Source organism: Erythrolamprus reginae, chromosome 2, assembly GCF_031021105.1.
Source record: "Erythrolamprus reginae isolate rEryReg1 chromosome 2, rEryReg1.hap1, whole genome shotgun sequence".
NCBI lineage: Eukaryota > Metazoa > Chordata > Lepidosauria > Squamata > Dipsadidae > Erythrolamprus > Erythrolamprus reginae.
Window position 1 is genome coordinate 141,765,671 of NC_091951.1, and position 22,047 is coordinate 141,787,717.

The window sequence follows — 22,047 nt, forward strand, 5'->3', positions numbered from 1 at the left end:
AACAAATCTGTCTAAGAGAGAGAGAAAGAGAGAAAAGAGGAAGGAAAAAGCAAATCAAGGCCAAGACTTGTTAAACCAGCATATCCTTGCTATGATTAGTTTCAAATTGAAATACTCAGGAAATAGCAATGTCAGATAAGGGCAGAAATGAGCTGATGGAACGGATTTCCCCTCAGAGCTTGTAGAATAAATTTATTTCCTTAGCCTGATGGGAGGGACTTTTCCTATGCTTAGATTCTTATGAAGTAATACTTCAATCAAAGAAATTTAACTGAAAAACCCCTTTGAGGCAAACTCCACAAAGCAGCTCCTCACTTTTAGGCATATATTGGACCTGACAAGCCATGAGGAAATAGCCTTTTCCTGATGTTCAGCAATCTTCTACAAAAGTTAATCTCCACCAGAGTGAAGTAGCTCACCACTTACTGCTCTTGATTGCAGATATCAAGGCAAAAAACTCTTGCTTCTTCACAAGAAACCCCTAACTTGAAACAAATCATTCCAGAGATCATAATAGAGGATGGGCTCCATAGAGTGAAATGGTGCTTGTTTTACACTGGCCTACCTCTTATTCTGCCATTCAGAAGGGAGCCTGCTGGGAAGAGGGCAGAAGCCATTGAATGAATCTACATTAGCAGTGCTTTGGAGGTGGCTGAAGTCCTGGTAATGTTAGAAGAACCATTTATATGTGATTAATGTTTGGGCTGACCCTATGGCCAGCTCCTAGGATCTTCTCTGTTGTTCATATAACCAACTAGGCATTTAATCATTGGGTGGGTGGGAGGTTTGCCTTCAGTTGTATTCTATCCATTTCCTATAAGTATTTTCCCAAATAGAAGGGAAATATTTAGAAATGCATGTACATTGGGGAAGTACTACAATAACTATTTGTAAATAAAAGCAGGATATGTTGGGAGAGCTGTGAAAACCTCGTACCCTCTCAAAAGATGAATGTGACTAGACATCCTTAATAGTGTGAACATTACAGCTGTGAGTGTATTACAACAATAGTGTGAGCATCTAACAGCCAAGGTGCATCTATGTTGAAAGTATCACCCTTTTTAAAACCACCGTTAAGCTATCTGATTCAAAACCCAGGAATCTGTGTCAGAATCCTGCCATTGAGATTATGACGCATTCAAGTTTTATGTGAGCAATTGCCTGCTTCACTGAGCAGAAATTATAGCTTCCAAATGTCTGCTTTGCAGTTATTATACGACGTGTAACAAAATTATCTCATTATTGTTTATACTGTAGAGGTATGTAATGCAATTTTGAATTCTTTTTGCTATATTTTGTTGCTTTTTTCTTTTTCTTTTTTTCTTTTTGGAAGTTGCCCAGAATCACCTTGGTTGAACTGAGTGGCCACATAAATGTTTTAAATAAAGAAAGAAATATTAGTGGAACTGATGAAATGGTTGGGCTTTTTTCCTTTATGGATTTAACGTAACAATGACTTGTTGGCAGTCATTACCACCTTCTATTCCTCCAGGCATTTTATGCAGTCATGTCAAGCACAAAACACAAGAGGTGCTCAAACAAACTTCTCTGGAAATTCAAAAGGGGGAAAGGTTTTAATACAGAAAATCTTCATTCAGTGACCACTTGCAGTTATGCTGGTGATGAAAAAGTAGCACCACGGTGGCACAGTGGTTAGAATGCAGTACTGCAGGCTACATCTGCTGACTGCCAACTACCTGCAATTTGGCAGATTGAATCTCACCAGGCTCAAGGTTGACTCAGCCTTCCATCCTTCCAAGGTTGGTAAAATGAGGATCCAAATTGTTGGGGGCAATATGCTGATTCTGTAAACTGCTTAGAGAGGGCTGTAAAGCACTGTAAAATGGTATATACGGTAAGTGTATGTGCTATTGCTATTTATGAGCAGTCCTCAGATGTATGACCATGCAGATCTGTAAGGCAAATAAAGCTTAACTAACATCATAAGAACAGTTACAGTTTTATTTAAGAGACACCTTCATTTAACAACTGACTTTCTAAATCCGGTTGTGATCACTATAATGCATATAAAGCATCATGCGGCTTATAGGTAGGAGGCAGAAGTGGGTTCCTCCCAGTTTGCACCGGTTCTGTAGAACTGGTAGTAAATGGGTGGTGATGTCACGGAGTTGGTTCTGTCGGTGCTACTGCGTGGATGCCGCCATCTTTTGGGGGGAATTTTTTTAAATTGTTTGGTGGTTTTTGCTTCTGTGCATGCACAGAAGCTGAGTTTTTGGCACTGTGTATGCATAAAAAGGAAGAAAACTGGTGGCGAGGTAAGTTAGAACCCACCCCTGATTTATTGTTATTCTGCATGGCCCAGACAGGAAGCCACCCCTGGTCCACTCTTTTTCTCTAAAAAGGGAGTTATTGGTCCGAAGCAGGGTGTGTGAAATGAAAACAAGATTTAAAGATTTAAAGGAAACAAAATTGAGCTAGTTTGTAAGGAAAACAAGTACTGTCAAGGTTCAGTGCAAGTCATACTAGTATTCCAAACTAAGGAGTCTTAATGTCCGGTTAAAATGGGTAGTGCTTCCATTTAAAGAAGAAAAGCATAGCTCAAACTATTGCTATGATTTTTTTTTTGCTCCTATATTCTGTTCTACATTTTGTTAATGTAGAAATTTTACTTATGGACTGTTAAACAACGGAGCTAGTTGTCTGCCTGCAATCATGTGTATCTATTAGGAGTAAATCCGACTGACAGAGAGTAACCTTACTGCCAAGTAAACTTGCATTGATTAGTATCAGATATTATAGAGAGAAATGAAAACTTCTGTAACAACAGATACTTTGTGCCCAGATGAGGTGTGGGGGGGATAGGGAGAGAGGGGGAGAGAAAGAAAGAAAGAACAGAGAAATAAATAAATAAATAAATAAATAAATAAATAAATAAATAAATAAATAAATAAATAAATAAATAAAGAGGAAAGTAGAGAGGAAGAAAAGGGAAGGAAGGAAGGAAGGTGCAGAAACAAAAGGTAAAAATAAAAAGGAAGAAGTTTCTGATACCCTTTGCAGAAAATATAAATACAATTAGAAAATTATCTCTTATTCAATGATTACAAAAAGATCATTTTTTCTATTATCAAGTTCTTTTTCCTAATCATCAAAACCACAGGTCATAAGTTCTCCTCTCCCCAATTCATACAAAAAGTCTTTAAGGAGATTTCAATCAGCCTTAAATGTAATTATTGTTTTTTCTCTTATCAAAGAAGTTAGTTTAGCAATCTCTGCAACTTCCATCATCTTCATCACCCATTCCTAATGTTTATGAATATGTTTAGAAGATTTACAGCAGAAAGTCATCTGTATGAAAAAAGGAATTTGTTCTACTTAATACACATTCCATAAGCACATGTTCCTGTGACAATGTAAAACATGTGAGGTAACTAGATAATTTCTATTTCAGAGTCTGTCTGGTTTCCATCTTGTTGTTTTTCTTGCTCCAGGCTTAAAGCACTAAGAATAACATGCTCCACTGTTCAAGCCATCTTCATCTCAATGCCATCAAGGAATTGCTTTCCCAGCCATTAGCAGGGAACTCATTTCATCCCATTTCTCTCACTTCCTACAGATTTTATTCCTGCTGTGAAGGCTATGAACCAACTTTACTGTTGTTAAAAAACACACTGGGAGAAGTAAGTGATTTAGTTCTGAATATCTCAAAAGATTCTAGTGGTAGTGGTATCTTCTATCTGTGGAATAAAAGAGAACCCATCCAAAGCCATATGCAGCAAGTGTAATAATAATAATAATAATAATAATAATAATAATAATAATAATAATAATAATATTTGTTGTTGTTGTTATTATTTATTTATTTATTTATTTATTTATTTATTTATTTATTTATTTATTTATTTATTTATTCATTCTATTTTTATGCTGCCCTTCTCCTTAGACCAGGGCAGCTTACAACATGTTAGCAATAGCACTTTTTAACAGAGCCAGCATATTGCCCCACAATCTGGGTCCTCATTTTAGCCATCTCGGAAGGATGGAAGGCTGAGTCAACCTTGAGCCAGAGATGAGCTTTGAACCACTGACCTACAGATCTACAGTCAGCTTCAGTGTCCTGCAGTACAGCACTCTACCTTCTGCGCCACCCCGGCTCTAATAATAATAATAATAATAATAATAATAATAATAATAATAATAATAATAATAATAATAATTTTAAAAAACCCATTTATTTATAATGCCCTTTTAACAAAGGGCGTGAGAGCAAACCATATACAACTAACAAGAACAGACAGTAGGCAATACACACACTTAGCTAAGACACAACTAAAACTACAAACCATGTTAAAACCATTCCTAACCTCTCCAATGTCCTTCCCTTTTGCTGGTCCCCAGAACAAGGATGTTTCAATCTGCCGAATCAAAGAGAAATGTCTTTAATGCCTGGTGGAAGCGGAGAAAATTCTCCTCTACCCGAAGCTCTAAGGGAAGGCTGTTCCACAGACATGGGGCCAGATCTTGAAACACCCGCAATGTTGATGTTGCTGTACGTGTCTGTGGAACAGTCAACCGACCCTTCCCTGCTGAACGTAGGTCCCTTGATGGTGTATACCAAGATAGATAGGTCACCAAGTAATTTTGTGTATTTGAGCGTAGGGTCTTAAATATCATCACTATCAGTTTAAATTGGGCCCTGGCTTGAATTGGGAACCAACGTAGAGATCTATGTAAGGCTGACATATGGGATGATCTGGAAAGATTTAGAACTACCGTGAAGGCACTATTTTAGACCAGGGATAATGGGCGTAGTGAGCAAGATGGCAAGCCTGCCAATAAGTTATTACAATAATCTAAGTGTAATGTTATAAGGGCTTGGATGACTAGGCAAGCAGTCTCAGTTGTTAAAAACTTGCAGATTCTCCGAATATTCAAAAGATGGTAATTACATGCCTTTGCTGTCGCTCCAATAAAGGGGCACAGAGGCAGTCTGTCATCCAACAAGACTCCAAGGTTCTGGGTCACTGAGACTGGGATCACTGAGCGGTCCTGTAGATGTATAGGTGAACATTCAAGAGGAGCCACAGGATGATCAGGTCGAAAAATCAGGACTTTAGTCTTGCCCACATTCAGCTTTAATTGATGATCAGTCATCCATTGCAATACTTTAGTTAAGCAGGTTTTTATAGAGTTCCACACCAGGGCGTCAAGTAGTTTGAAACTTTGAAAGATTTGAGTGTCATCAGCATAAGAGTGATGCTGAAACCCTTAGCCACTAAGATTTCATTTAATACATGATTTAAGGCCAATTCAGTAGAGTGACCTGTTTGAAACTCTCATTGAAATGGGTCGAAGAACTTGCAAGCATCCAATATAGTCTCAACTAGGATAGAGCTACTCTCTCCAGGACTTTTGATAAAAAGGGGAGAAGTGAGATGGCGCAGCAATGAACACTGACCGAAGGATCTAGAGAGGGCTTTTTAAAAATGGGATGCACAACAGCATGTTTAAAACATTCTGGAAAGCTCCCTTTTGAAGAGGAGTAATTCACCAAATTTGTAATAAAAGGCAAAAATAGGGTCAAGAGAATTGAATAAAGAAAGAAGGACAGGAAGTTTGAAGGGATGAACGTATAATACAGTCCACCTCTGCCTTTGTAACTAAAGAAAAGTTAAACTGATGTTGTGTTGAAGGGGGTGCAGGCTGCCCACGTATTCTGGGCTAAAAAACAAACTTCTGTACTTAAATCACAAACATGCATTCATTTACTTCTATGCAGTGAAGGGCTATCAAACTTTTTACTACCATGCTGTGGGCGGTGGCTTATGCAGGACGCCCTGCATTTTCTTTCAACATCTTTCAGTGCAAATTGGGTGCTCTGGGGTAGAGCTCCATTTTCACTATCCCACTGTATCCCCTACTGTCCGGGCAGCAGCCCACCCCTGCTTCTATGTAAAAAAGATTCCCAGCTCTCTCAAAAGTCTACATGTTAAGTCTTATTACATCAGGAGTATTTACTTTTTTTAAAGAATGCTGACGATGGAGGTAAGTAGATTTCTGAGAGCCTAATGGAGGTTGGAGGAAAGACAAGGAACCAATAGGGAGCTTTATAAAACAACCAGGAAGTTTTCACATAGGACTGTTTATTGTTGTTCCAAAAATAAAACACACAAAAAAAAAATGGGGTGAACCATTTAATCAATACAAACAAACAAATGAAAGAATATATTCCCATTAGAGACACTTTCAAAGGTAATAATTTGTATATTGAATATCTATTTCCTGCAGAAGGCGAAGCATTCCTAGTGTTGTCTTGCCAAGTTTGCCACCAACTGTGAATGCCAACTGCTCAATAGGAAATTGCAGGCAATTCTTATATGACACACATTTCTTTTTGCTCACAGCTTTATGTGGAGAGGTATACTTCTCAGTCTCAAATACACACTTAAAAGTTTTAACACCTGGACCGGTTTTAAGTTGCTTCCAAGTCCTAAATTTACAGGATGAACATCATGCTGGGCTACTAAGAATAGAGTGTTTCAGATAAAGAGCCTCATCTTTGAACATTTGCTCCAGTGGGCATTGCCTGACATCCTTTTGGATTGTGATGGTGGTGAATATCTGTAGGTCCGGTGGAGGATGAGGATGGAGGTTCTTTCTCTGAGCTTGTGGGTTGGTTTTCCAAATGGTTCATTTCCAGGCTAGGTAACATATTTGGTGGAGCGTAGGGGATGTCAGTGTCAGTGTTTTTCTAGTTTCAAAGGTGTTGTGTGGTCAGTAGGTCTTATAATGGGGAGGTCACATCAGGTGAGGATTTCCATCCATTGTTCCTCGGGTGCTTGGGTTAATAGGTTTGACCCCTGTCCTCTTTGTGACAGCCCCTGAAATATGGGAACACTGCTATTGTGTCAACCCTGATCTTCCTCTTCACTAGACTAGCGATCCCCATATCTTGCAACCATTCTTCATATGTTTTAGCCTCCATTGCCTTAATCAGGGTGGGCTACTGCTTGGACAGGGGGGAACGCAGTGGAGTAGCGAAAATGGAGCTCCACCCCAGAACACTCAATTTACACTGAAAGATTTTGAAAGAAAATGCAGGGCATCCTGCATAAGCCATGTCCACAGTGTGGTAGTAAAACAAATCATCTTTGTTGCTCTTCTCTGCACCTTTTCTAAGTCTCAACATCTTTTTTATAGTGTGGTGACCAAAACTGGATGCAGTACTCTAGGTTTTATAGAGTGGTGTTAGTATCTCATGTGATCTTGATTCAGTCCCTCTGTGCATTGAATGTCTTGAGATGGGTCAGATACAGGTCACATCAAATGAAGGTCTTCATCTCTGCTGAAGACGTTACCCGTCTTAGTAATGAAACATTTGGAAACCAATCCACAGGTTTGGAAAATGAACCTCCACCTTCATCCTCTTGGATGTCAGAGAAAGATCTGATTTTGGTTCTCCAAAATCTCCAGTGTTAGTTTGTGCTTCTATCTTCAATTACTTGAGTATTTCTATTCTTTGGGTATGCATTTTTACTGATTGTTTTTTAGCCTTTGTTGCCTCGAATTGTTTCTATTCTTACATACAATTGTATGTTAGTTGCACTGAAAACACAAGTTACTTATGAGGCTCACAACATCAGTGGATTAATTTACGCAAAACTGCTCCCCTAAATGTGTATACATAAAAAGGGAATACTATATAGCCTCATTCCTAGTGTCCTGCTCCTTTATGAGGGTGCCCTCATAAAGTAAATGGAAGATGATAATCACATATTTTTAAACTACATCTTCACATTGCTTGGTAATTCCACCTTTTCACTGGATGTTTTGAATACAGTAAGAGTTTAAGTGGGCTTAAAACTCGTTCATTTTCTTGAGTCTTTTTGATTATCAGGAAACTTTATGCAATTGTTGACATCTTACTACCATTCAGGTATGTGGAGCATTTCTTTCCTCTGACTGGAATGAAAGGAAAAAACGGGGAGGAACATCAAGCTTCTTTGGAACAGGAGAATGCTTTATTTTTACAGTAAGTTTAACTTATTTTCATAGCAATAGCATGTAGAATTATACTCTGCTCTATATAGTGCTTCACAGCACTCTCAAAGTGGTTTATACAGTCATCATACTGTCACAGTATGCTGACAGTCTGGGTTCTGATTTTGTTGATCTCAGAAGGATGGAAGGCTGAGTCAATCTCAAGCTCCATCAGGATCAAACTCCAGGCTGTAGGCAGAGTTTGCCTGCAATACTGCATCCTAATCACTGCCCCATCAGGGCTCCATGGTGGAGAATATATATTGGTTTTATAAGCCCTTTCTTCAATTCCTTTTATGTATTGATCAGTCTGATCCAAATCTGACCATCAGTATTTAGTCCTCCAACCTAAGACTCTGATGAAAATTAGAAAATAGAGCTCATATATATTTTGGGGCTTCACGTGAATCTTGCAAAGAATGAAAACTGTTGCATTGTTCCAAAATAAACTATGTCCCTGAATGCCTTCTCAAAAGATGTGAGCCCTCCCCCCAACATTACTTCAATGGATATTTTTCTACTGTCACTTCAAGTGAAGTGCACTATGGTACATGTTATGTATCCCCTCCTACATACATAGAAATTGCCTGGCCCGTTCCACTAACGGGAATCTGGTTAATTCTCTTGAAGTTAATTCTCTTGAATCTGTAAACTGATAATTTTTCCTCCTTACAACATACTAATGTTCCAACTTTGAAACAGCTAACCAACTTAAGTTAAAATTATAACTGCATAAACAAGCATTTTGTGACTTAAGTGCAACTTGCAGCCTGTGGATCTCTGCTTTAGAGTTTCCTTTTTCTTAATCTGTTACAGATCATAGGCAGACTGAATTTGTTTTTGTTTTTCTCTACAAAAACTGCTTTATTAAATTAAATCAAATAAATTAATATTAAATTCCTTTTCCTTATTTGTAACCTTAATGCTAATTGTATGCTTGTTTCTAATTTCCCATCTTTCTGAATCTACAGGCTTCCCATGATTTTATCCTAATTTATACACTCTTATCTCTAAATTCTACCTCAATGTTCCTACTTCTGTGTTTGTAGCACTATGCTTCCCTATCATAACTATTTCTTTAAACATGCCTGCCCACCAGTCTTCAGCTCTTGTAGCCAGCCCCAGTCCCTTGCATGTAAAATCCCCCTTCTCTCCATAGATTTTGTCTCCCGTAGCTCTTACAGTACTCTCTTTCTGGACCTGGCTTATGGTCATGCTTGGGTTTGTAGCCACTGATCAGGCTCTTGTCCTTCTCCATTTCTTAGATGATTTGCAGGACCAAGAATTATAGTTTTCTTTAGCTTGCAGACCACTGTTTTTTCTTAGAAGCTTCTCTTTCACACTTTTCTGATGTCTTTCCGGTTTGATTTCTTTTTAGCTGCTGTACCCTTGTACCTTGGTTCGATTTCAGTTCTGACTCCAGAAATCTTCTCTAATTTAGGGCTTTTTTAATCCTCCTTCCCAGGCGACACCAAAACTCTGGATGCAGAGGGAAAAGAAATGTCTGTATATTCTGAGTGGTGAATTCCAAAATATCCCTGATTGATATTGTCTTTTCTTAAAAGGTGCATCCTAAAATGGAGCGATATGAATGGGTCTTCATCAAGAAGCCAGAACAAGCTAAAGCTCTACCTTGTCCCCAACGCCAGCGTTCTCCATCTCCCTTTTCTTCGGAGAGTCACAGAACAACCAGCTCAAATCATCTCACTGTACCAAAGTTAGAAACAATTAAATACCGTCTCTCTCCCTTCCTTGCAATTAGACACTTCAAGTTGCCCTCCAAAACAGTCTCCATGTTTATGTCTGGAAGCCAGGAAGGCATCGTCATAGGTAATTATAGAAATAAACATTGTGGATAAATCTATACACATTTCTGGCACCCCAATCCCCAAATCAAATTTTGGTGCTGCTTATTTAACATATGAATTCAACCACAGCTGAACCTGGATGATCACAACCTACATATATTTTGGGATAGGAAAAGGACGTACAGTGTAGGGAAAGGTCAATATGGTTGTAGACGAAAGATCACGAACTTTTGGCAAGGGTGTCCTACCAAAGCATACAGTATGAAGGAGAAACGTTCATATGGAACCTGTTATATCATCATCATCATTATCATCACCATCATTACCACCACCACAACTCCCATCATTATCTTCATGTCAACATAATAACAAGTGGAACTTGCAATAAAACCCTTTGTTCCAGGAGTATTACTACATTCTCCCACCTACCCTCCCATTTTTTCTTCCTTCCTTAATCTGTCACTTTCAAATCCACCTGCCTCCTCTGTGTGCCTTGCTCTTGATTACTTTTCTCACTCCTCCACAGCATCTCACATACTTGGCCTTGTTTCTTCCTTCTAGCTCCTAGCTCTTGCTTCCACCTACTCCCCTTCATCTAGTGTTGAACCTGCATGTCTGTCTCGAAATCTAAACACAGCTAATATTGTGTATTATTTGGCTGACTTCTGGTAATTTTAAATACTTCCAGGTTTTTTTTTCTCCTACTCTCATCTTACTCTTTGCTTATAAATTTGCCAGCAGACTCTACCTGAATTCAGCATTAGAGGAAGTAAAAAAATAAATAAAGACCTTTCCATAAATGAGAGCAATACAAATGTTCTTTGGGGCACGGATGCAAAGCCTATCCCTCAATGTGGCTCCTGTTATTGTTGTTTTTTTGGGGAGATTTCTTATTTTTTATTTTCTTTCCACATAACAACATACAACAATAATATAACGTCTATTTTTGTTTCAATAAAATAATATCAAATTAGTAAGAGTTATACATTCAAAATACAAATTCTTAAATCCTATCTATTTAATTTTGGCATTAATCACACTCCCTTACTCTGTTCTTTCTAATTTTGTCATCCAGATAAAACCTATTATCCTCTAATTAAATTCATCATTAGTATTCCTTTAACCCTTATTAAACACAATATCTTTAACATCTTACAAATTAATCCATATTGCCTCCTTCCCTCTTTATACACGTTTCAAAAATGAATAAAACCCCTTATAAAACCTTATTTTATCTATTAATAATGATAAAAAACAAATATAGCCTTATAAATTTTATATTACTTATTACCATCCCATTAATATACATTGCTTTTAATCTTAATATAAAGCATATTTTTAATCCCTGTTAATAAACTAAACCATCACAGTAAAGAATAAAATCAAACCTTGTATAATCATATTACCGTACTTAATAAAATCTATTCAAACCCCATTAATACATTTCATTATTTTTACCTATAAAATTATCATAATTATTTATATTTGCTACTCCTATTAAAATATAAATGCTAAAAATATAATAATAAACAAAAACACAAAAAAGGACCAATTATAAATTATTCAACATCCAGTCAGTGTTTTTTAAAATTCTGTTGTCCAAGCCCAATAATTTTCCTTTTCATTTTTAATACCACTTTTTAATTTCTCTTTCTTTTTCTTCTTCTTCCTTCCCCTTCTCCTCTTTATATATCCAATCTTTGCAAATCTCATCTCTTTGATTTCTTTTCCTTTGGGGGCCAGACAGTGAAGAGCTACCAAAATTTTTACTACAACACCGTGGGTGTGGTTTATGCAGGACGCCCTGCATTTTCTTTCACCGTCTTTCAGTGCAAATTGGATGCTCTGGGGTGGAGCTCCATTTTCACTACCCCAATGCATCTCCCCACCCTTCTGGACAGTAGCCCACCCCTGGGGCCAGCCAGCATATCTGCTCATGTCTTAGTATAATCTTCATATGGGATGTGAGCATGAATACCATCATTAATCCAACTTCTTTCAGAAACTTCTGTTTTTTTACCCCCTAATTCCTCTTGCTCTGCATCGCTATTTAACCATATATCATCAAAGAAATATGTAATATGTCCCTTAATTTGTCCATTCTTAAACTCATTGTTTTTGTTTCGGTATCCAAAAGTCTTCTCCTTCTGTGCCTCTTCCTCTTTGGTTTGTTTTTTTGTTGTTGTTCAGTGCTTGGTGATTTCTTATTGGCTGGAACTCCCACCTTACACCTCCTTGTCTCACCTTGCAGAGTTTGGGATTCTCTTTCTTGGCAAATGACAATGTGCCACCATGCTTTACCTGCTCTCTCCTCTAGTTTCACTAAATGCTGGATTTGCCATGCTGCCTCTTGTTTAACAGCCTGTTCCTTGCTGTGAAAAGTAACTGTGGGAAGGAAGTAGTTAAGAAGAAGATGATTCTGGATCAGAGGTGGGTCCTTGCTGGTTCGGACCGGTTCTGTAGAACCGGTAGTGGGAATTTTCTCCCACTCACCGAATCAGCAGCAGTGGCCAGCTGGACACGCCCCTGAACTGGCCCTCTGGCTTGAAATCCATCCACTGGAGCCACATTTATGTGAGAATAATGCTCTGTGCATGCACAAAGCCTCCTGCACAGATCAATTTAACCTGAAAGCAATGGGGACGCAACCCCGAAACGGTAGGGAAGATAAGTAGAACCCACCCTTGTTCTGGATGGAGACAGCACTGGTCAGTTCAAGGAGAGGAAAGTGAAACAATTGCTCAGCACCACATGGTGGCATAAATTGGCTGCTTACGGTAGGATCAGCATAAACAGTGGTCACATGAAAGAGGTTTATCTCAAGCCACTTACAATTTAAATTTTCAAATACAAGAGATGTTGAGAAACACAATTCTGTGAGAATTAATTAAGTCCAGTCTTTTCTGTAAGAAGTGGATTGTTTAGAGTCTGAAGTTGCTAACAAGTACATAACATTGAGATCTGATTATATCAGCAGGAAAGATCAGGGCCCAGCATCAGTTATTTTATGAGTTCAGTTCATTAATTGGCTCCAGCTTTTTCAAATGCTCCTGTATCTTGCTAACTACAGAACAACCAGTTTAGTTATCTGCAGAAGAGGCTTGAAAGATGTTGGTGATCACAGGGCCATCTAATCCTCCCCCAATCCCTCTAAATTGTGATCATATTAACCCACAGTATTATTTAGTTAGCTTTGATGAACTTGCCCAGTTGTATTTTTTTAATGAATACTGTCCCTAATTGCAAAAGATATCTATATCTCTTGAATTTTAAAATTCATTTTCAAGCTATTTTTTTAAAAAAAATTGGCTTTGTAGTTCTACCATTGTTTTACAATTTTCAGATAATTATATAAGTTGTGTCGTTTTTATTTATTTTTATTTGTTGGTGAGTTCTTCACAAAAAGTTGTTATATAGATAGCTATAGATAATTACAGATACAAAAGAGGAGAGGGGTTGCTTTTTTGTGTTAAGGATTTTAATTCAAAAAGCATGAAGAAGTTGTTCACTGATATCAGGCAAAACCTATGAAACAGAAGACAACACATACACATACCAACTACCAGTATCTAGTATGGATGGAATAATAAACCCTAGTGGCTTATATTCACCAAATCAATCTATTAAGTAGCCAACCATGATGGGACAGTGGTTATAGTGCAGTACTGCAGGCTACTTTGGCAGTCATTACTACCTGCTATTCCTCCAGGCATTTTATGCAGTCATGTCAAACACGAAACACAAGAGGTGCTGAAACAAACGTCTATGGAAATTCAAAAGGGGAAAAGGTTTTAATACAGAAAATCTTCATTCAGTGACCACTTGCAGTTATGCTGGTGATGAAAAAGTAGCACCATGGTGGCACAGTAGTTAGAATGCAGTACTGCAGGCTACATCTGCTGACTGCCAGCTACCTGCAATTTGGCAGATTGAATCTCACCAGGCTCAAGGTTGACTCAGCCTTCCATCCTTCCAAGGTCAGTAAAATGAGAAGCAGATTGTTGGGGGCAATATGCTGGCTTTGTAAACCACTTAGGGCTGTAAAGCACCATGAAGTGGTATATAAGTCTAATGCTTGGCTTGCTTTACTTTGCAGAATAAGCTCTGATCTAGAAAAGCATTTTGTGCTCATTTGTGATGGTCATTGATCAGTTTGCTCTGCAGTACATACAGCCAGAGAATACTGTGCTGTTCATGACTGCTACAAGAAAGCAACAGTACATGACTATATGAGCAAAAATAGCACATAGAATATAAACTAATAAGAGTGGAAGGGATATCAGATGTCTTCTAGTCCAATAGCTTGCTCGAGTAGGAGACCTGCTATCATTTCAGATAAATGGTTCTCTGGTCTCTTTTTGAAAGACTACAGTGACCCATAACTTCTGAAGACAAGCTATTCCATTGGTTAATTGGTCTCACCATTGGGAAATTTCCTCTTAGTTCTAGATTGTTTCTCTCCTAGTGAGTTTCCAAACTTTATTTCATGTCTTGCCTTTTGATGCTTTGGAAAATAGTTTGACCCCTGTCATCTTTGAAAGAGCCGCTCAAATATTGTAAGAGTACTATCATATCCTCCCCCCCAATCCTTCTTTTCACTAGACTAGACACACCTATTTATGTTGTTTAATTTATGCCATTTATATCTAAAACCGTCTTTTTAGATATTTTCATGTATATCTATAAAGTCATCATTTCCCATGGTGATATAAAAACTATATCAGGTCTAATACAACGACACGTTCATCTTCAGTTCAGAAACAAGTCAGAAACTGTTTACATGCAAGCATAGTTCCCTCTAAGCTGAGCAGTGAGCAATCGCTCACTTAAAAATCATCATCAACTCAGAGTTTTCCAAACCTGCCCAGAAGCCGAGAGGGAAAGAGTGAGAGGGAAGGAGAGAGAGAGGAAGAGAGGAAGAGAGGAAGAGAGAGAAACAGATAGAAAAAAGAGAGGAAGGAAAAGATAAAGAAAAAGAATGGGAGTAAGGAAGAGAGAAAGAAAATCAAAATCTAGTTTGAAACTAGCTCAACTATTTAAGTGGCATTTTGATATTGATAGAGTTGCCCTATTATGAGCTCACTGTTATAGACACACAGTACAGTATTTTATTTTGAAATTCTCTGAGGCAAAACAGGGTGGGTTTTTTATTTGTTTGTTTATTTATTTATTTATTTATTTATTTATTTATTATTTCTGTGCCGCTCAGTCCCGAAGGGACTGCCGCTCAGACACTATACTTTTCCGCCCCCCCCCCCCCCCCCGAAAAAAAAATTAGAGGGAACACTGCATGCAAGTAATAGGAAAAGAGACTGGGGCAGTATTTAAAAACAAGTGGTGAGAAGTATTTCTTAATCAATCATGTTGATTTTCTTTTGTAGGAGGAGGTGGAGGCCAGGCTCTGTATATTGATGCTAATCTGAATCATGGAAGAACAGAACACTGTGAAACTTTTGACAACCCTCCTCTCTGCCAACAAAACTTCCAGGTCCAAGTACTAGAAGTTTGGGGATTTCAAAACTGTTGAGCTTCCTTTTCCTCTGTATGATGGACATTTTTCACTGAGATTTCTCTCCAAAGCACTGCATGTCATCAGGTGATGCCTGAGAGATGGATATCTAAGCATCAGGAATACGTCTTCAAATACTTTGGATAGTTGCCCCATTGATACAGTCTTTTTGGATAGAAACTCTGGAGCATAACAAAATATATTAGATGATTTACATTTGCATATGACTGTTCTGCTTGGACTTTCGAAAGGATTAATTTTGGGAGGGAAAAGTATGGAATTCCCATTGATTGTTTGCCTGCTTATTCTGCTTATTAGTACATTAGATATGTACTGCATGAAGCTAGAGATTATCCAGAAATGTTTCTTAATCAATTTTTTATTGAAGTTTAACAGGATCTCATTGAAGATTGTCTATTTTTTTTATAAAAGCCATACAGTTTTGCAACTTTATCATATCTAGGTTGTATTTGTGTTGAGGCCAAGAATGTTAATAAGTGTTTGGTATGCGTGGAAATGGTCCTATGAGAGAATTAAAGAACAGAACAGTACCAAGATATTCATGTAGTCCTCAACTTACGACCACAACTGAGCCCAAAATTATGTTGCTAAGTGAGAAATTTGTTAAGTGAATTTTGCTCCATTTTCTTGCTATATTTGATAAATCAATCACCGCAGTTGCTAAATTAGCAACGTGGTTGTTAAGTGAATCTGTTTTCCCCATTGGCCTTGCTTGTTAGAAGGTTGCAAAGGTGATCACATGACCCCGGGACACTGCAACCATTATAACTGTGAGTCCATTGTCAAGCATCTGAATGTAAATCATGTAACCATGGGGATGCTGCAACAACTATAAGTGGGTAAAATGGTCATAAGTCATTTTTTCAGTAACTTTGAACAGTCACTAAATGAACTGTTGTAAGTCAAGGACTCCCTGTCCCTGTAGTGTACCTCGGCAACTGGAGCTCATTGGAACTAACAGAGTAAAGGAAAGGGAGACCAATAGTAGCAGAATGAATTAATTTTGTTTCGTCTCTTTCATTGGCAACCCAGAAGAAGAATTGTGGTACAATTCTAACAATGGGAATATTATTAGAACATTTCCAATATTTCTTCAAGCATTCACTTTTGCACTGGGTGCAAAGTGACCCTAAGAAATAGAATACAGTGGCATTATCATGATATATACCTTTTATGAACTTGATCTGCACACCTGTGCAAACCTGGACCTGCGCTTTACACTCAAGGCAACGAGTTAAGATCTTATCCCTATTGTCACAGCAAGACTTCAGAATACTTTGAAGGTGCCAGAGAACCTCTTACAAAGAAACTAAGACATCTAACTGAATGGGCTATTTTTAGACTACATGCTTTTATCAGCATTGCCCCTGAGCATCGCATCTGGCATGTAGCACATTAAGAAATGTCAGGAAAAGATTTCCTGTTAAAAAAAATAATAATAGAATTTTCCTTTCAGGAGTTAAAGCTTTTACATTAGAGACACAAACAGCACAGCCTGTCTGCCCAATTCACCTGCTTTAAAGATGTAAGAAAATAAAATTGTCTTTGGCCTTTGGGTCTGCCAGTCATTCCATATTTCACTTTCCTTTCAATCTTCAATGATGAATAAATGTTGCTGAACAAACATGGCTTCTATTGTCAGAGATGTGCCTTTAAAGGAAAAAGCAGCATAGTATGCCTGCCGTCTTACACTTGCAAACATAATTGGCATTCAAAATATAGTAGCGATGTATACACGACTATTCAAGTCAATACTCAGAACATGTTGATTGTTGAGGAACATGACATATAATAAGTTTTAGAGTCTATCCAATAAAACATTACTTTGTGCATCATAAACCGAACATGGTGCCGAGGGAAAGTCAATTCTAGACCATGAAAGTTTATTCCACAATAAATTGCTTAGTCTTGGCAGTTACAAGAATCTTTCCTGTTCATTTGTTTGTTTGTTTTATCCATGGAAGATTTGTTTGCTGTCTATTTCTATTTTTCAAATTGTAGCTCTTGTGCTTCCTCTGCCATTTACTGAGCACATAACTGATCAATACATCTCAAGGTGACATTTTCAGAAAAGGAGAAAATGAACTACAGTATAACAACGATGCAGTCTGTCTGGTCATCACTGAGCCCATGAAGGTTTCATTGTTGTAAAATATTAATCCAGAGATAACTATTAATAAATGAAATCCATCAAGTATGAACTAGAGCTTAGGTCAACAACCTATGGTCTGTGGACCACCAGTGGTCCATGAGACAATTTGGGTGGTCCCCAGAGAAATCTTGGTATTTTTGCATGTTTTATATTGCATTCATCCTCAAGCTACGGCCCCCAAGAGCAATTAATCCTGTACATTTGCATGTGGTGACACAAGGCTGCACCATCCAAATCAACCTGCCCACATGCCAGCCCCAAATTAAGGGTGTATAATTTCTTTAGGGTTGAGATTAGGCATGCCCAACTCAACCGGGCCAGCCCCTTTCTTTGCTGGGCCGACCTTGGCTGGAGACCCAGCTCAGAGCCTGAGAGGTGGACGAGCCATTCCAGCTCAATGGAAAGAAGCAATGCAGTCATGGAACTATTATGGTCGGGAAGGTGAGCCTGCTAGCCAGCCAGCCAATTCATATTAGTGATCTGCGGAACTCAAAATTATGAATTAGGTGGTCTGCAGGATTTAAAATTATGACTTTGGTGGTCCCTGAGGTCCAAAAGGTTGGGGACCCCTGATCTAGAGAAGAACTCCAAGAAAAATGTGCAAATTAAAGCATCCATTACTGTTCATTCTCTAAGAAGTGATCTCAACATTGTCATCCTTGAGCAGAAAGATTACAAAAATCATTACATTGCAAAACAATTAGGCAAAAATTCAGTTAATGTGTTCACATAATGGGTATATTTTTGTTATCGAATTAACCCATTTTTTTCCATTTCCACTGACATCAAGATGAATATTACCAATGTTTGCATATTATGTAAACGCAGCCAGTAAATCTTGAAGTGGCTGTTTAAGTGTGCTGTGGGACCACTGCTGCTATTTAAGCCAGAACATTTTGGCCTGAGAGTTTCAACTTGGCCTTTTGAGTATCCTTTTTATGTACTGGTCCAAAGAATGTGGCCAGAACAAAGACTAAGAAAGTAATGCACCCCACCCCACATCACTTTTGTGTTGTTGCTGACTGCTAAACACCTGATCAGCATGCAGGGAGCAACTGCTGGAATCCACACACCAACATCTTGGGGCTTTGAACTTGAGCTTCCTGTTCCTGTGCAAGAACATGTATTCTATTGGCTGCTGCCAGATTCCTATGGGGTCATGTTTGTTTGAGTGCCCAGGCTTGATTGAAGTGCCTCCATGCAGGGCAGAGTCCTGCCATTTCTCTGGCAATGACTAGAAGACTAATGTTCTTGCTGTCAATATACTAAAAAGAGATTAAAGCAAAACCAGAACTGGGGAGGTGAGGGAAACAATTAGCGTACCTGTAATAACAAGCAACAAAGTAATGGTAAGAATATTCAGTGACTTAAAACAGAGGCAATGGAGTTAGGCTAGGTATTGGTAACATGAACAAAGAATTTAATGGTTCCATTGTTTTGTGTTGACACAAGGACCGGTTTCTCTAGAAATGGTAGCAGGAATTTCCCCCCGCTCGCCGAACGGGCAGCAATGGCCGGCTGGACATGCCCCCAAACCAGTCCTCCAGCTTGAAATCCATCCACCGGAGCCAAATTTACACAAAAATAACACTCTGCACATGCGCAAAGCCTCCTGCACATGCACAGATGAGCTTAACCTGTGAGTGATGTGGCCATAGGCACGAGTGTAGTGAATGCACATGCAAAATGTGTGCTTCTGGCACAACCCCGAACCGGTTGCAATGGTCAGTAGAACCCACCCCTGGTGGGCATCTGAACTCAGAGATGGTGAGGGGGACCCTAAATGGCCTTATCCTGACAACAGATCTTTCTAAGTGCCCCTTCTGTAAGCTGGCTGATGAGTGATTTTGAAATATGTATGGTTGTGTTTTTGGAATGTTCTAAATTAAAATACCTGGTCAATAATAGCAACATTTTCTTTTAACTCAGTGTTCACTGAGCTTGGACAGGTTGGGACAACTGAATATGTAAGACATCTAAGCAATGCCAGCTCCAGTGCCATATTTGGGGGGGGGGGGGTATTCTTAGCTTCTCCCCTTTCATGTAATATTTACCACCTTATCTCTCTTTCTCCTTCCCCTTTTCCTTATCCACTCCTGGCAGTTGCCTGAAGAAATTCCTGCAGTTTTTCTCAGAAAAATTCCATCTGCTATTGCCTCCTTTCTAGGGCTGAGAGAGAAGGACTAGCTAAAGATCACCCAGCTGTTTTCATTCCTGTCAAAAGACTAGAACTCACAACTTTCTGTTTTCTAGCCTAGTGCCTTCCCTACTAGACCAAAGTGGCTCTTAAAATATGTACCAAATGTCCCTCTATAATTTGCATTTGTGTCAGTAAATATAACCACCTGTTGCTGTCAGCTGCCACTCTCGGCTGTTCTTTTATGACTTTCTTTCCTTGGCATCAATGCTAGCAAACAAATCATGGATGAAAGGAACAATATTACGCGCTCTTTGGGTCTGATGCATTTCAAAGCCATTTGCTCTGATAGAGCAAGCAAGGCTTCTTATGCTCATTTGACAAGCAGAGGCACTAAACAGGAGAAACAGGGTCCTGCCCAGTCAGCCTCCAATGTCACTTTGAATGAATCATCAATTGATCAAGACATCAACTCATAATAATAGTTCCAAGGCCTGGTGAGGGAAGAGATGAGAAATGCAGATTCTTCAAAGCATGCAGAGATTCCCGAGGCAAAAATGCTCCCTTCATTTGAACAAGTCCAAATGCTTTTGTAAAGTAGGGCAAAGGCACAGGCCAGCATTTAACAAGGATAGCACAATTGGATGCCTGCCCTGCCTTAGGAAACGCAAGCAGTGGCAGTTTACCCAAAAGTAGGACAGCCAAATCAAAAGGAGGATTTGATTCTCTTTCCCATTGTTGCTAGGAGGGAGGGAGGGGAGCTGAATGGAAGCAGGAGAGAAAGAATAAGACGGGAAGAAGCAGCATACAGTGATTCAGAGCCAACCTTTCCTTCCATATGAGTGCTTATTGTCATGTGAATAGAAAAAAAAGCCAAGGATATGTTCTTGACTGCTAAGTATAGTTAAGAGCTGAGCAAAGTGCTTTGCTACCTTCTAAGTTCCCATTAGTGACCCTTGGATAAAACTCCATGCAGCCCCATGGAACATTTCATGCCGATCTTCCTCTTTGAGAAGATTGCTAAAAAAAATATGGAGAAAACTGCAGCTTGACCAGGGTGGTCTATTTAGAGCTTGATCGATATGGCGAGCCTCAGAAGCTGCAGCAGGCCCCCAAAGTCCTGAGGTACATTAGGTAGGAGCGCATGGCATTGATCTGAGGAATCCTGCTCCAGAGATTCTCCAGGTGACCTCCTGAGCCTGAGACAAATGGTGAACTCATTTAAAAGGGTTGTATGGCTAGCCAGCTAAAAAGGCACAGAATAGCTTTTGAAATAATATGCTTTTTTGAGGGGGAGGGGAAATCTTACAGTAAAAGGAAGCAATAGAACAGAAATTCCTTTTGGAGACAATCAGCCAAGGCCAACAATGAATTAGCAAGATCTTTGGGAGGCGTAGACCTAGCACTTCTGAAAGACGTATGGTTAAGCTCAGTAGTGGGTTCTAAACCCCTTTGCTACTGATCCATATGCACACTTTGTGAGGCTTCTGCGCATGCGCAGAAGCATCCCAGGCAGGTGGGCAGAGCCTCCCATTGCCCGTGTTACTGGTGCACAGAACCGGAACAAATCAGGAGCAACTCACCACTGGTCAAGCTGTTGTTTCCTTTGAGAATAGCTTCAAGAGGAAGCCAGAGATTCACCATTCCTATTTCAAGACAAAATATCTATGCTTGCAATGATTCTTCTAAGATTTAATGTAATAATAATATAATGCTTTCATTTTATAATGACTTCATTCACTACACACTATCATCTAATGCAGTGTTTTTCAACCAGTGTGCCATGGCACACTAGTGTGCCGCGAGACATGGTCAGGTGTGCCGCGAAGAAGGAAGCTCAGGTTCCGGTCTCGCAACTTTTTGCTGAGAGAGAGATTGTGTGTGTGAGAGAGAAAGAAAGCGAGAGAGAGAGAGAAAGAAAGAAAGAGAAAGAAAGAAAAGAGAGGAAGAGAGAGAACGCAAGAGGGAGAGAGAAAGAAAGCAAGAGGGAGAGAAAAAGAGAGAAAGAAAGAAAAAGAGAAAGAAAGCAAGAGAGAGAGAGAGAAAAGGAGAGGAAGGGAGAGAGAGAGAAATGAGAGAAAAAAGGGGAGGAAAAAAGAGAAATGAGAAAATGATTGAGACATAGAATGAGAGGAAAGAGAGAGAAACAAAAGAGAGAGAAGTGACTTGATTTAAAGCATATGATAAAAAGAACTCAAAGAATAAGAGAAACCCCCCCCCAGCGCTCACCTGTTTCAAGAGTGTGTATACACACTCACACACACACACACAAGGGGGGAGGAGACAGGGATGGAAAAAGAGAGGAGAGTGTCTTAGAGTGTCATTTTGTATCATTTTGGTTGGTGACGTGCCCCAGGATTTTGTAAATGTAAAAAATGTGCCGCGGCTCAAAAAAGGTTGAAAATCACTGATCTAATGG

General features: G+C 39.0%; 1 protein-coding gene across 1 annotated transcript in view; it reads left to right on the forward strand.

Annotated features, from left to right (window-relative positions):
- Positions 1 to 15,873, forward strand: part of LOC139159438 (TBC1 domain family member 24-like) — a 27,748-nt gene extending 11,875 nt beyond the window's left edge. The window contains 4 exon segments of the mRNA XM_070736755.1: positions 3,461 to 3,641; positions 7,898 to 7,993; positions 9,567 to 9,831; positions 15,191 to 15,873. Coding sequence (XP_070592856.1) covers positions 3,461 to 3,641; positions 7,898 to 7,993; positions 9,567 to 9,831; positions 15,191 to 15,336 — 688 coding nt within the window. The 3' untranslated portion in view covers positions 15,337 to 15,873.
- The last annotated feature ends 6,174 nt before the right edge of the window (positions 15,874 to 22,047 follow it).